Below are 12,313 nucleotides of genomic sequence, written 5' to 3' on the forward strand. Positions count from 1 at the left end.
GAGCCCATCTGGAGGTTGAGCTCTTCTATTCTCGAAGGTCTCATGTTAACCCCCATCCTCGACAAACGCCGATCCGAACTACACATATTCCCTCGTCAAGGCAAGACAACGCCAGGTTACCTCCAGTACATTCCGTTTACTTGGACAACGTGCAACAATTCAGCACACTTTGGCATGTCGACCAAGGCTATCGTTGAGATGATGGTTGTTTCTATGCTCAACTTCGAGGTTGACAAGTACCTTGAAGATGTCACTGCCGATAATCCTTCTTCTTTCCTGTTTGATTCACTAAGAATAACAATCCGCCAAGTGTTCGATGACTTTCATGGCCATATAGGCACTGGTGATTATGAAAGGGAGGGTAAAAGACGAAAGCTGCTCACAACCGAGCCGCTCCCTACGAAGGTGGGAGCCGTGGATTCACCCGTTTCTCATCGGACAAAATTGAGCAATCTCAAAGGAATACTATCCCAATTTGTTTCTTGGGTCTTGGAGCATCCCAACGTTGTGGTTGCATCCAAAAGCATCCAGCGGCGGCTCAAGGATGAACTGGTCATCTTTCTCCTGGCGCATGTCGCGCAGGGCGAGGATAATTTCCGGCTTCAGAAGTTGGACCGATCTTCCCGTTCTGCGAAGGGAATCATGGGAGTAGGGACATACTTCGACTGGGTTCGGACAACTTCTGCCGATCACACGAGCTGTCCGTTTTCATTCGAGTTTTTTCGGTGCGTGGTATCACCCCCGGGGGTCGACTATTTCTCCACTGCTAGAGCACGTTATATTGGTCAAGACCTTTGCTGCCATCTTGCCACCATGTGCCGTCAGTATAACGATTTTGGCTCTATGGATCGGGACCTCTTGGAACAAAACCTCAATAGTGTCGATTTCCCCGAATTTCTCGACGAACAGACTGGTCCAACTAGCGAAATTTCGATGGTGGACCTGGCAAAGCAGAGACAGGTTGCGAGCAAGCAACTTCTTGAGATTGCATTGTACGAACGGCAGTGCTTGGAACTAGCAGTCGCCCAAGTCCAGCAGGATGTTAAACCAAGAGCGTGGCGATCGCTACAGGTCTTCATCAAAGTTACCGACATTTACGGACAGATATATATCGTCAAAGATATCAATCGCAATTCTAGGGAAGGTGAAAAACCAAGCGCTACTGTTCCGCTAATTTAGTTAGCGGTTATTTGCAGCGTCGTTAACTATTCCATGTCTTGGTTGCGTTTTCACTCACAGTATACCAGAAGGAGAACATGGAAGAACATAGAAGAACACCTGAAACATCAGTGCTGTACACTTATCGTCATTTTCGAACATTCTCACCTGACGACTCTGTGACGATTGTTGTTGTAACTATATACGCCTGCGATGTGTAGCCGACGTTTCCATTGTACCGAGGACCTAATATAGGCTTGATTGTATTATTGATTTGACTAGGAAAACAAACAAAAAATGAGCGAACCGTTTGCAATACTAGGCATCGGACAAACTTTACTAAGCTTGTTTCTTACATGCATGGCGGAGATGGAATTGGTTGCCTTGTGGGCACGCGCCATTTACTGGACCCGGTAGATTGGGCCGCGGGGTCCACAAATGTATAAAAGAGGCACGCCTTTTACCGTAAGATTGCCAGATTCTCAAGCCCACTGCCTTCTACGAGAACCTGTATCTCAATCTATTTGCTCGGCGCAGAGAAAATGGCACCTCAACTTATCTTCGGAACTGCAACCTTCGGCATGGATTTGACCGAGTTCCAGAACCAGGATTCCGTGAATTCTCTACTTCGAACACTTCGTGGTCTTGGCGTAGAGAGACTCGACTCAGGCGCGCGCTATCCGCCCTTGAATCCCGGTCGGTCTGAGATGTTGATTGGGGACTCGAAAGAGTTTTGCAAGGGCTTCATCATCGATACCAAAGTTTACACGAACACTCAGACCGACGGCAGTGGTGATCTGACCCGCGCGGGGATTAGCAAGTCCTTGACCGGCAGCTTACAACGCCTTCAAATCAACGAGGGGGTAGGACATTTGCATATACATTTTTTTCTGGTGTCTGACATTGATTTGAAAAGATTAATGTGCTGTATGCACATAGGGCAGATCCGAGTACCCCACTCAAAGAGCAAATTCAGGGCTTCATAGAGCAAATAGCGCAAGGGCGCTGTAAGAGTGTAGGCGATAAACTCACCCAAGCTACATCACCGCTAACTGAAAGCAGTGGGGTGTATCTAACACCCCGCCCAATGTATTGGAGAGAATACTGCAGTTGTGCGAAGAGAATGGCTGGGCAAAGCCTAGTTGCTATCAAGGAAACTATAATCTAGTCACCCGTGGCATGGAAACGAACCTGTTACCGACACTACGCGAGAATGGTATCGCATTTAATTGCTTCCAGTATGTATCAACGCGCAAGTATGCATGAAAGTGGGCACTAACGCATGCACCATAGACCTCTCGCCGCAGGATTCTTAACCGGTAAGCTTGTCAACAAGACACATGCCGGCACACGATTTGACAAAAGCAATCCTCTTGGCAACATCATACAGAAAATGTTTGGGTCCGTGGAGTTGCAGGATGCAATGAAAGTGTTCGATGCAGGGGTGCGGGCAGAGGGACTAGCGCCTACGGAGGTGGCCCTTCGTTGGCTGGCAAACCACTCGGTTCTAAACAACGGGGATGGCATAATATTCGGCGCGAGCAAGGTTGATCAAGCACCGGACACGGTAAGGTTCCTGCAGAGCGGGCCGTTGCCTCCATCGGTGCTTATTCTCGTCGAGAACCTCTGGTCTGCAGTAAAGGAAATGCGCGGCGACATAATCTGAGCGTTGGGTTTTATAAGACGACCCAGGATTTTGGGTTAGTAAATTTAGATGAAGTCCGTTACGTTTTGTGTGCCGTAATATCTAGTCCATACGCCATCAAGATGTTGCCTAGCGACTGACTGTGACGTGGACACAAGTAGGCTATGCGTCCTAATTCACGATTTTTATCTATACCTGTATCAAGACCTGAAAGGGAGCTTGCCTGCTACTACAATGCCTCACTTAACACCACAACAACTGCTCGCCGAGCTGGAAGTTTTCGCTTTACAGCCACCAAATGAGGCTTTGGAGGACGCCGATGTCCGGGCCAAACTCTATGCCTTGTTTGATAAGGCGAAGAAATTACTGGAGACTCCGACCGAGTTGGTCACTAGATTGCTGTTGTCTCAGGTGAGAGAATAGAATTCTTTTACTAGCCTACACGCTAATGCAAAGGGCACTTTAGCATGTCGAAGGCACGGTGATCGACGTTGCTCTAGATCTAGAATTATTCTCCAAGCTGGAAGAGGAAAATGGTAGCACCAAAACGCTTGAGACTTTGGCATCCTCTATCAAGGTGGAACCCGCGCTTCTTAGTACGTCTCTTTACAGGAGCTTTTATGGCTTGTTTCAAACCTGATTGACTTAGAACGACTTTTGCGTGCTCTAGCAGCATTTGGTGCTGTCCAAGAAGTTGAGCACGATGGCTATAGGCTATCGCCGTCGCACTCCATACTGGCAAATAATGACTTTGGACATGCGGTGGTTACTGTGTAAGAATATTTCCGTAACTGAGCTCATATCCACTTTATACTTACGTCTTGTAAGGTCTGAAATTCTCCACCCTACTTACCAAGCCCTACCCCAGTACCTGAAGTCAAGAAATTACGCGACGCCAACCGATCCAAAGAACACCGTAATCCAGCAGGTCTTTGGGATTAAAGACAAGGACATGATGAGCCTTGTTTTGGAAAAGCCCGATTGGGCACGCGGTTTTGGCATGCTCATGAGCACATGGGGCGAGAGCCATGCTTTGCTCCAGCATCTATATCCTGTCAAGGAAAGGCTTGTGGCGGGTTTCAACGCCGATATCAATCCAGTATTGTTTCTGGATGTCGGCGGCGGATACGGTCAGAAGTCCATTGCTCTCCGGCAGGCATTCCCCGACCTCCCAGGCAAAGTCGTCGTTCAAGACATGCCCGTGTTCATTGATACTGCACCAGTTGTGGAGGGGATTGATTTTACTGTCCATGACTTCTTCACGGAACAACCTGTCAAAAGTATGAAAACAATGTCTCTTCAATATCATTTCCGTTAATTAACGTATGGTCTAGGCGCAAAAGCGTATTATATCCGGCAGTGCCTACATGATTGGCCGGACGAAGCTTGCGTGAAGATATTGAGCATGCTTCGACCTTCCCTAAAACCGGGTTACTCCAAACTTCTTATTCACGAATTGATAGTACCCGAGACTGGCGCCAGTACATGGGCCGCCGTGCAGGATATCAACATGATGTCTCTGGCCGGTGTAGCTGAGCGAACGGAGAAGGATTGGAAGAGTCTCATTCATGCTGCTGGACTCGCCGTTGAGAACATTTATCGAGCTACGGATGGGGTCTCTGAGAGTGTCATCGAAGTAGTTGTGGAAGAGCAATGTTAAGCACGTCAGAAACTTCCTCGAAGGCATGGTGATATTGTGCATGGTTTTAGTCAATGGTACACTATTTCTTGAGAGAAACTTGAATATCTACTGTAAATCTAGTACGGCGCTTAGATTCGTATCCTTATATATAGGCACTTGCGAGTTCTCATTATCCTTCTGACACCCGACGCTCGAATATCTTACTCCACGGCACAGCGCCCACAATCTCAATCCTTTGCCAAGAGCATCTGCCCTTCGCCGTAGCAACCCACCGAAGTGATGCCAGGATCAAGACTCCAACAAAAACTTCCACAGCCCTTCTTTATCTATCTCCCTGCGACTGCTGCGGGTCAGGCCTTGTTCGTCTCGATTGGGCATCGCGCTGGATCCGACCCCCTTTTCGCTCCTCTTTTTGGCCTAGATTGGTGGACTTGACCATGGCGCCACCTATTACAGTATAGCGTATAATTGCTCCTTTGTGTAAAAGATAGCTGCTTCCTCTCTTGTTCCCCTAGCTATTGCTAAGACGCAGTTGCAAATGCAAAGAGTAAGAGGAACCTATCTAGAGCGCATCTTTCTTAACAATATCTACTGCAATGCCTCTTAAATAGATAGTATATACCACAGACTTGCGTTAAGGGCCGCTCTAGGAGCAAGTATAGCTATGCTATTGCTACCCTTGTCTCTCTATGCCCTCTGCTTACTTAAATAATAGTGCTCTTAGGATAGGCCTGCTATTGCAGCTGCCTATGCAGAATTGCTAATTTAATATCTTCCTAAATACAGCCACCTCCTCTGCGCTCCATGCAGAACTGCGCTCCCGCTCCCGCGGCTCCACACGCACTTACTGTCACACCACTATATCCGAGAGCCGCATTGTAGTGCTATAGTAGCTAGGTATAATAACCTCCCTGTTTTACAATCTAACAAGGACATAAGACTGCTTCTAGATAGTTTACCCCTACTTAAGTTCCTTACACTGCTAGCGCAAGGATTTGCTTACTAATGCTCCTTTAAGACAATTAACTGTAATATGTACTAACAGCACTTAAAGAAGGTTTATAATAAGAGCTAGACGCTAGCTAAGCAAGTAGTAGCAGAGTGCTTCCTTTAGAAATAGGCTCTGCTAAAGTTAAATTTCTTATATTAATACTAGCAAGTGGATGCAACTAGCATAGGGCTAACAGCTATACATGACTATCATAGTTGAACCACATTAAGAATCACTCTAAACTATACCATATTAGTATCGTTTAAACTATACTATGTTAATTATAGTGTTAAACTGCGTTAAAAACTGCGTTAAGAACTACGTTAAGTAAATATACATTAATTTAAGCACGTTAGCGTAGTTACTTGCTTTAATACTAATCTATCCTACCTGCTCCCTTATTAACAACACTAAGAAGAGTTTCTTAAAGCTCTAGATTAATTAGTAGACCTATTCTGCTGTCCTAGACTAGCTTAATGTGCCTCTGTTGTATCTAATTGCTAATACACTTAATTATCTTAATAGTAGTGCATTATAACTGCAATCTATCCTATAAACAGGTCCTTTAGGCCCTAAAGAAGGTCTGTTCTAGCTCTAATAATTCTGCGGGGATAGAGAGAATAGCTATAGCTATGCAGCTAAGCTCTAGATAGCTGCAACGCTGCTTAGATTAACACTACTACTTAAAAAAAGTAACTCTGTCTTTTAAATTAATAGCTAGGCTATTAATAAAGCTTTTAAAGTTATTATCTAGCTATAAACTAATAGTCTTTACCTTTGTCTTTTGCTTTAATAACATAAAGACGTTCACAGGCTTATCTAGCTGTCTAGTTAATATACTAGGTATGTTATCTAGAGCTAGAGAAGAGCCTAGTTTACTATTAAGCTTAAAATTATTTACCTAGATTATATTAGCAAGTTTAATAGCTAGCTCCACCCACTCTTCTAGCTAGTTCTAGTGTAGGTAGGCAGCTTACTTACGCAGATTAAGTAGTATTGCAGCAGCGTATACAAGTGTCTCTTCTGTTTTGTTGTAGTATTTGTTAAGTACATACTAGCCTATATTAATAGCTTAAATTATGCGTTTATTATAGTTTTTAGGTAAGAAGTAGTAGTTCTACTAAACATAAGTACTTAGCTCTATTAAGGGGAACTAGATACTAACCTTCTGCTTTTTATACTATGTTAATAGGAGATCTATAAGCTTAAGTAATTATGTAATTAATAACTTATTCTTCTTTACATATAGAGTTGCTAATGCAAATAGCTCTAAAAAGTAAGCAGCCTTTTTAAGAATATTCTAATTATTAGCTTAAAGCTAATTATTGCCTAGAATGTCCTTATAGTTAGTTATAAAGCTCTTAATCTTGTCTATCTTCTTTAAGGCTTGTGTGATAACCTAATACTAAAAAGACTATTATATCTAATTATTAATTCTAAGATGTAGACTAATAGCTTTGTCCTAGAGACCCTAGTAGATTGTGGAACTTTAGAGCTAGACTGTAAGATTGTAAAGCTTACGTAATGTAGAGATGTTCTTAACGCTATTAAAGTCCTTAACTAAGATAATGCTTACATTACTACCTTACTACTTCTATTATTTGCTTTATCCCTTTGTATAAAAGAGCTCTGCTTTAGTTTATTTATAATAAAAGGTAAGGACACTTAAAAACTGCGCAAGAAGAGCTTCTCTAGCAACACTAAAGGCAGTCTTAAGAGCGGCAATAAGAGCCTTTTAGAAAGACGCAAGGAGGAAAGCTTAAAGGAAGAGATTAATAATATAAGTAATATAATAGACCTAATAATGCTTTGCATTAAAGTTAATCTACTTAGATAATTAGCTTAATAAGTGCTTAATTAAACTTATAACTAATGTTGTATTTACGCTTTAATTACTTTAATAAAGCTTTTAGATAAGTATTATTTAATGTTGCATTATTACCTACATAATAGCTAATCTAGAATGTAATATTATATTTTCTAAGAGTATCTATAATAGAAACTGCTTGCTGCTCTCTAAAGTGGCTGTCACGTAGCTCTAGGAGCCCTAGAAGTGCCTTTTAAAGCTAATAGTCTTAATTAACCTATTATGCGCAAACTGCGAGCATTAAGTGACAATGCAGCAATGCCTAGAGGTCTAAGAAGATGTAAATAGGGCTTATAGCAGTTGTTATGCTAGTAGACAGCTGCTCTTAATAGAGCTTATAGTTTACTATAATGTATTGCACAACTGTAGTTCACGTAGTAATTAGCTTATCCTTAATAGCAGGGTTGCAAGCAAGGCAGAGTTGCTCTAGTTCCTTCTATTTAATAGCTAAGTGTCACAATTGTGCACAAGTAAGGTTATAGAGCTTCACAGAGGTCTAGTTTAATTACTATGTAAGGTATTATAGTAGGTACAAGACGTTGTGTAAGGAACAGGAAGGTTTAAGAGGAAATTAGTAATTAAATACTTAGCTTAGAAGTCTAAGCACTTTAGGTATAAATTAAGCCTGTTCTAGGTTTAGTTAGTGTTAAGGCAGTTTATGCTTAAGTTTATGTCTATATTATGTTATGTTTATGTTAGACGTGCACTAATAATACTCTAGTATGTGTCTAATACAGTTATGTCTAAGATCTAGAGAGGATACTGTAACAGTACCCCCCCTCTTATTAGAAAGGGAATCCTTTACATTAGTAGTTCTAGCATTAGGTTGTTTTTATTAGGGTACAGGTTTAGTTTAGATAGATATTAGGCGTAGAATTAGGTTACTGCAGAGTTCTCTTATAGGGCTTTTACAGGTTCCTACAACAGTTTATTGTATCTAGTCTATTTTATAAGGTATTTATAGATATGTTTTTTCTTGTTAAACTAGATCTATTTAACGTCTTCTATAATATATTCTAGTTTGTTATTTATAATAACAGGTTTAGGTACTAGGTTTAGCTGTCTAGGTAGATAGTTAGATTTAAAGGCTGCTTAGCGCAGCAACAATACATAGAACACAGGGTGTATCTTTATGCTATTAGGTAGGATTAATTAGTAAGTGTGTAATAAGACTATATAAGCTACTGTAAAAGGGCTAAAGTTCTTCTAATTAAGTTTCTTTAATTATTAGTTTATTTAGATATTTCTAGCGTCTAGCTAAACCTTCTTGCCAGCTGCATACGTAGGGGCAGGGGTTTAGGATTAGTTTATGTACTCTTGTTAAAAAGCTTAAGCCTATGTAAGCTTTTTATAAATGTATTTAAATATGTTTTAGATTTTATTAATAAGTCTATTTACATTTATTACTTATACAGATTAATAAGTTAGTTAAAGAGTATTTAAAGATAGTTTAAATCTTATTTAAAGGTAGTATCTATAGTTTACTAAGAATAGAGATACTTATGTTAATTTAGATGTTATGTTATTAGCTTTAAACTATGCTATAGCTAACTATTTTACTTAGTTATTTTACTAGTAGTTTATGTACACTTGTAGGACTTATTTTATTACAGTGTTTATGTTCTTAGTCTAGCTGTTAGTCTCTAGGTAAAAAGCTGTAGATAAATAGAGGATAATTTAGAGCTGTTTACAAAGTTTGTTCTAGAAGGCTAAGACAAACTACATACCTTTATTTAATATAATTATGTTAGGCAGGCTATAGTAAACTTATACATATTAGTAGAATAACTAGGCTATATTAAGGGCAGTTATAGAGGAACATAGTATTAGGTGTTAATACTTAGTTAAGTAATTAACAACTACTATAATATTTATGTACTTTTTAGATAAAAGTAGGTCTATAATAAAATTAATTAATATGTCTTTTTAAGCTTGTTTAAAAATTAGGAGCAGTTTAAGCAGGCTATTATACCTTTTTTAAAAGGCTTTTACTTTATAGTAAGTATAGCAACATAATATGTATTAGTGTACAGTATAGAACATGCGGGGCTAGTAGTACTCTCTCTATAGTAGGTTAAGAGTCTTTTCTTTGCCTAGGTGTTCTTTAATAGGCAAGTTATGTACAATTTAGAGTAGTTTAATTCTTAGTTTATTAGAATTAGAGATTATAAGTTAGTTATAGTAATATAGCTTACTATTTTAGTTTTTATAGTTAGCTAGTGTTACTTTCTTTAACTAACTAGCGCTGTTTTAGAGTAGGTCTAAAGTTTCTTAAATAAATTTATTATTTAGATACTTATTAGTAATAATTTAATTAATTATCTAATCTATTTTATTTAAGTTAAGGTTTAAAAATAGCTTAAGTTAGAGTAAAGTTTAGTGTTAAGCCTTTTACACTTCTTTTTAAGTAGAGACGTTTTAGGATTGCTTTGTAAAGGCATCTAGTTTCCCTTTATCTTAACTAGAATAATAAGTAATCTTAAAATTAAAACAAAACAGATATTTAGACTAATAGGCTTATTAGTAGCTAAGTTGTTTTATAGTTACAAAGTACTATAAGTTCTTATACTTAGATAGAACCTGTATTAGATGCGCTGCACCTTCTAGTTTAGGTTGCTATTATTTAAAGCAGTATACTATAGTAAGTAATTTTTTATTATAGATCTTATAATTACCTTCTATAAGGCTTATTTTTTTTAAGAAGTATGTAATAGGCTTAATAGTCCTATCTAGCTTAGTCTAGAAGAGAACTTCTGCTACTACATAGTCTAAGGCATTAGCTTTTACAAGTATTAGTAGTTTAAAGTTAAAGTAGTAGAGTATTAGAGCTTTAGTAAAGGCTTTCTTTAGCTAGTTAAAGAACTGTTAGTAATTTAAGTTAAAGTTAAATTAAATTTTTTTCTTAGTAAGTGTAATTATAAGGCTTACTAGCTATAAAAAGTTGTTAATAAATTATTAGTAAAAGTTAGTAAATCTTATAAAGGCTTAAATGTTCTTTATGTCCTTTAGGTATTACTAATTTAGCATAGTCTAAACTTTAACAGGGTCTATTTAGATGCTATCTGTAGAGATTATATATCCTAAATATGTAACCTTTAATTAGTAGAACTTACATTTGTCTATGTTAAGTTGCAGACCTACTTCTTTTATAGCCTTTAGCACTAGGCGTACATGCTGTTTATGCTCTAAAAGGCTATTACTATAGATTAGAATATTGTTAATATACATAGTGCAGAACATGTCTAGGTAGGGTTAAAGTAAGTTATTTATAAAATATTAAAAAGTACTAGGCGTGTTAGCTAAGCTAAAAGGCATTACTAGGTACTTAAATAGTTTATATTAAGTCTAAAACGCTGTTAGCTACTTATTACCCTTTGCTATTCTTAGCTTGTTAAAGGCAGTAATAATATCTAACTTTATAAAATACTTTACTTTACTTAGTTAGCTTAGAGTTTCTTATAAAAAAAGAATTAAGTATTAGTTTTTAATAGTAATAGCATTTAGTCCTTAGTAGTTAACACAGAATTAAAGCTTACCCTTAAGTTTCTTTATAAATAGTATAGGTAACACTACTAGTAAAAAGCTAGCTTAAATAAACTTTTTTTTTAAGTTTTTATTAAAGTATTTTTAGAGCACTTTTAATTTGTTTAGCAACATTCTATATAGTAGCCTATAACTAGGTTGTTTACTAGGCTTAAAGGTTATCTAGTAATTATATAAACATTATATTAAAAGCTTATTAGACTTGTCTTAAAAGAAGACATATAATAAGTTATAGTAGTCTTAAAAAACTATTATTTTTAAGTTAGTGTGTTTTTAGAGAGCTAAAGCTTAGTCTATATTAGAAATTATAACTGCGTAGATTTTATAATCTAGTTATTAAGCTAAGGTTACAAATAGAGCAGGTCTTATATAGTAGATGTCTATCTACTGTTTAAGTCCTAGTTTGTGTCTAAATTAGGTAAGTAGAGGTTTCTTAAAGGCTTTCTTTTCTTTAGGTTTAAGCAGTTGTTAAATTATTTTACATAGCCTATCTTAGTAAAAGGCCTAGCTTATTAGCCTTACTTAGGTAGTTCTTTTTTAGGTTATTAAAGAGTAGGTCTAAAAACCTTTTATATTAAGTGCTATTTAGGTGTTGTTTAGGTGTAAGCGTAAGCATACATCTTAGCATTAGAAAAAGTTAAAGTTTAAAACTTACTTTTAGTAATTAAAGGCAACCTTATGCTAATATAGCTATAGTTGTCCTAGAATTAGGTTATAATGTTCTATGTTTATTATATAGAGTTTAATCTACTTTTTATAGTGTTAGTAGGTAATTATAATAGTTATAGTATAAAAGATAAAACTTTTTTTAAGTTATTTTTTATTAAATCTAGTTAGGTAAATTATTTAGGTAAGTAGTGTTAATTAGAGATTTAGTTTACACACTAGTTCTTTATTAATATAACTTATGCTGTTTACTTCTAAGTTAATAAAAGCCTATATTAGGGCTAATATAGTTTCTTATTATAAATATATAGGAATATTAACTTAGTACTTCTAGTTATTAGTAAGGGACTTAGCCTATAAGTTAGTAGAGATCTAGTATTAAATTAGTTCTAGAGGGCAACTTAGCCCTAGGACAAGCCTTTTTGCAGGCTTCTACTACTATAGCTGCAGCTATGTTAAAAGTAGTAAAAATAATTAAAGCTTAAAGACAAGTTAGAGCCCTTATAAAAATAAAAATAAAATAGTAAAAATTTTTAACAAGTACTAGCAGCGCTACTTATGTAGACTTAAGAAAAGGGAATAAAGCAGTTTTAGAAGATATAACTATGCTTACTACACTTAAAGTATTAACTTTTTTTCTTATAATTTTTACACTTTTTAGAACTAACTAGAGCATAATTTAAATTAATTTTTATTATATTAGAGTTCTTATTTGCAACTGCGCTAGTTTAGAGGCGTATTAGAGCTTATATAAGAAGAAACTTTATGTTATTATTATAGGTAGTAATTAAGTTTACATAC

The 12,313-nt window shown here is 37.0% G+C and overlaps 3 protein-coding genes across 3 annotated transcripts; all 3 read left to right on the forward strand.

Annotated features, from left to right (window-relative positions):
- Positions 1-42: 42 nt before the first annotated feature.
- BDR25DRAFT_385446 (uncharacterized protein) lies at positions 43-1,179 on the forward strand (the record flags this gene model as incomplete). Its single annotated transcript, XM_033697936.1, has 1 exon — positions 43-1,179. The coding sequence occupies one exon, from the start codon at positions 43-45 to the stop codon at positions 1,177-1,179; it is 1,137 nt and encodes a 378-aa protein (XP_033539723.1).
- Positions 1,180-1,654: 475 nt separating this feature from the next.
- On the forward strand, positions 1,655-2,909 carry BDR25DRAFT_298897 (putative oxidoreductase). Its single transcript, XM_033689107.1, has 4 exons — positions 1,655-2,021; positions 2,075-2,173; positions 2,221-2,396; positions 2,452-2,909. Exons 1-4 carry the CDS (start codon positions 1,701-1,703, stop codon positions 2,822-2,824), a joined length of 969 nt encoding a protein of 322 aa, XP_033539724.1. The 5' UTR covers positions 1,655-1,700; the 3' UTR covers positions 2,825-2,909.
- Positions 2,910-2,990: 81 nt separating this feature from the next.
- On the forward strand, positions 2,991-4,474 carry BDR25DRAFT_385456 (S-adenosyl-L-methionine-dependent methyltransferase). The gene is made up of 5 exons (XM_033697937.1): positions 2,991-3,214; positions 3,270-3,399; positions 3,453-3,576; positions 3,632-4,083; positions 4,189-4,474. The coding sequence occupies exons 1-5, from the start codon at positions 3,038-3,040 to the stop codon at positions 4,461-4,463; spliced, it is 1,158 nt and encodes a 385-aa protein (XP_033539725.1). The 5' UTR covers positions 2,991-3,037; the 3' UTR covers positions 4,464-4,474.
- The last annotated feature ends 7,839 nt before the right edge of the window (positions 4,475-12,313 follow it).

The sequence above is a fragment of the Lindgomyces ingoldianus genome (genome assembly GCF_010093535.1).
Source record: "Lindgomyces ingoldianus strain ATCC 200398 unplaced genomic scaffold BDR25scaffold_69, whole genome shotgun sequence".
NCBI lineage: Eukaryota > Fungi > Ascomycota > Dothideomycetes > Pleosporales > Lindgomycetaceae > Lindgomyces > Lindgomyces ingoldianus.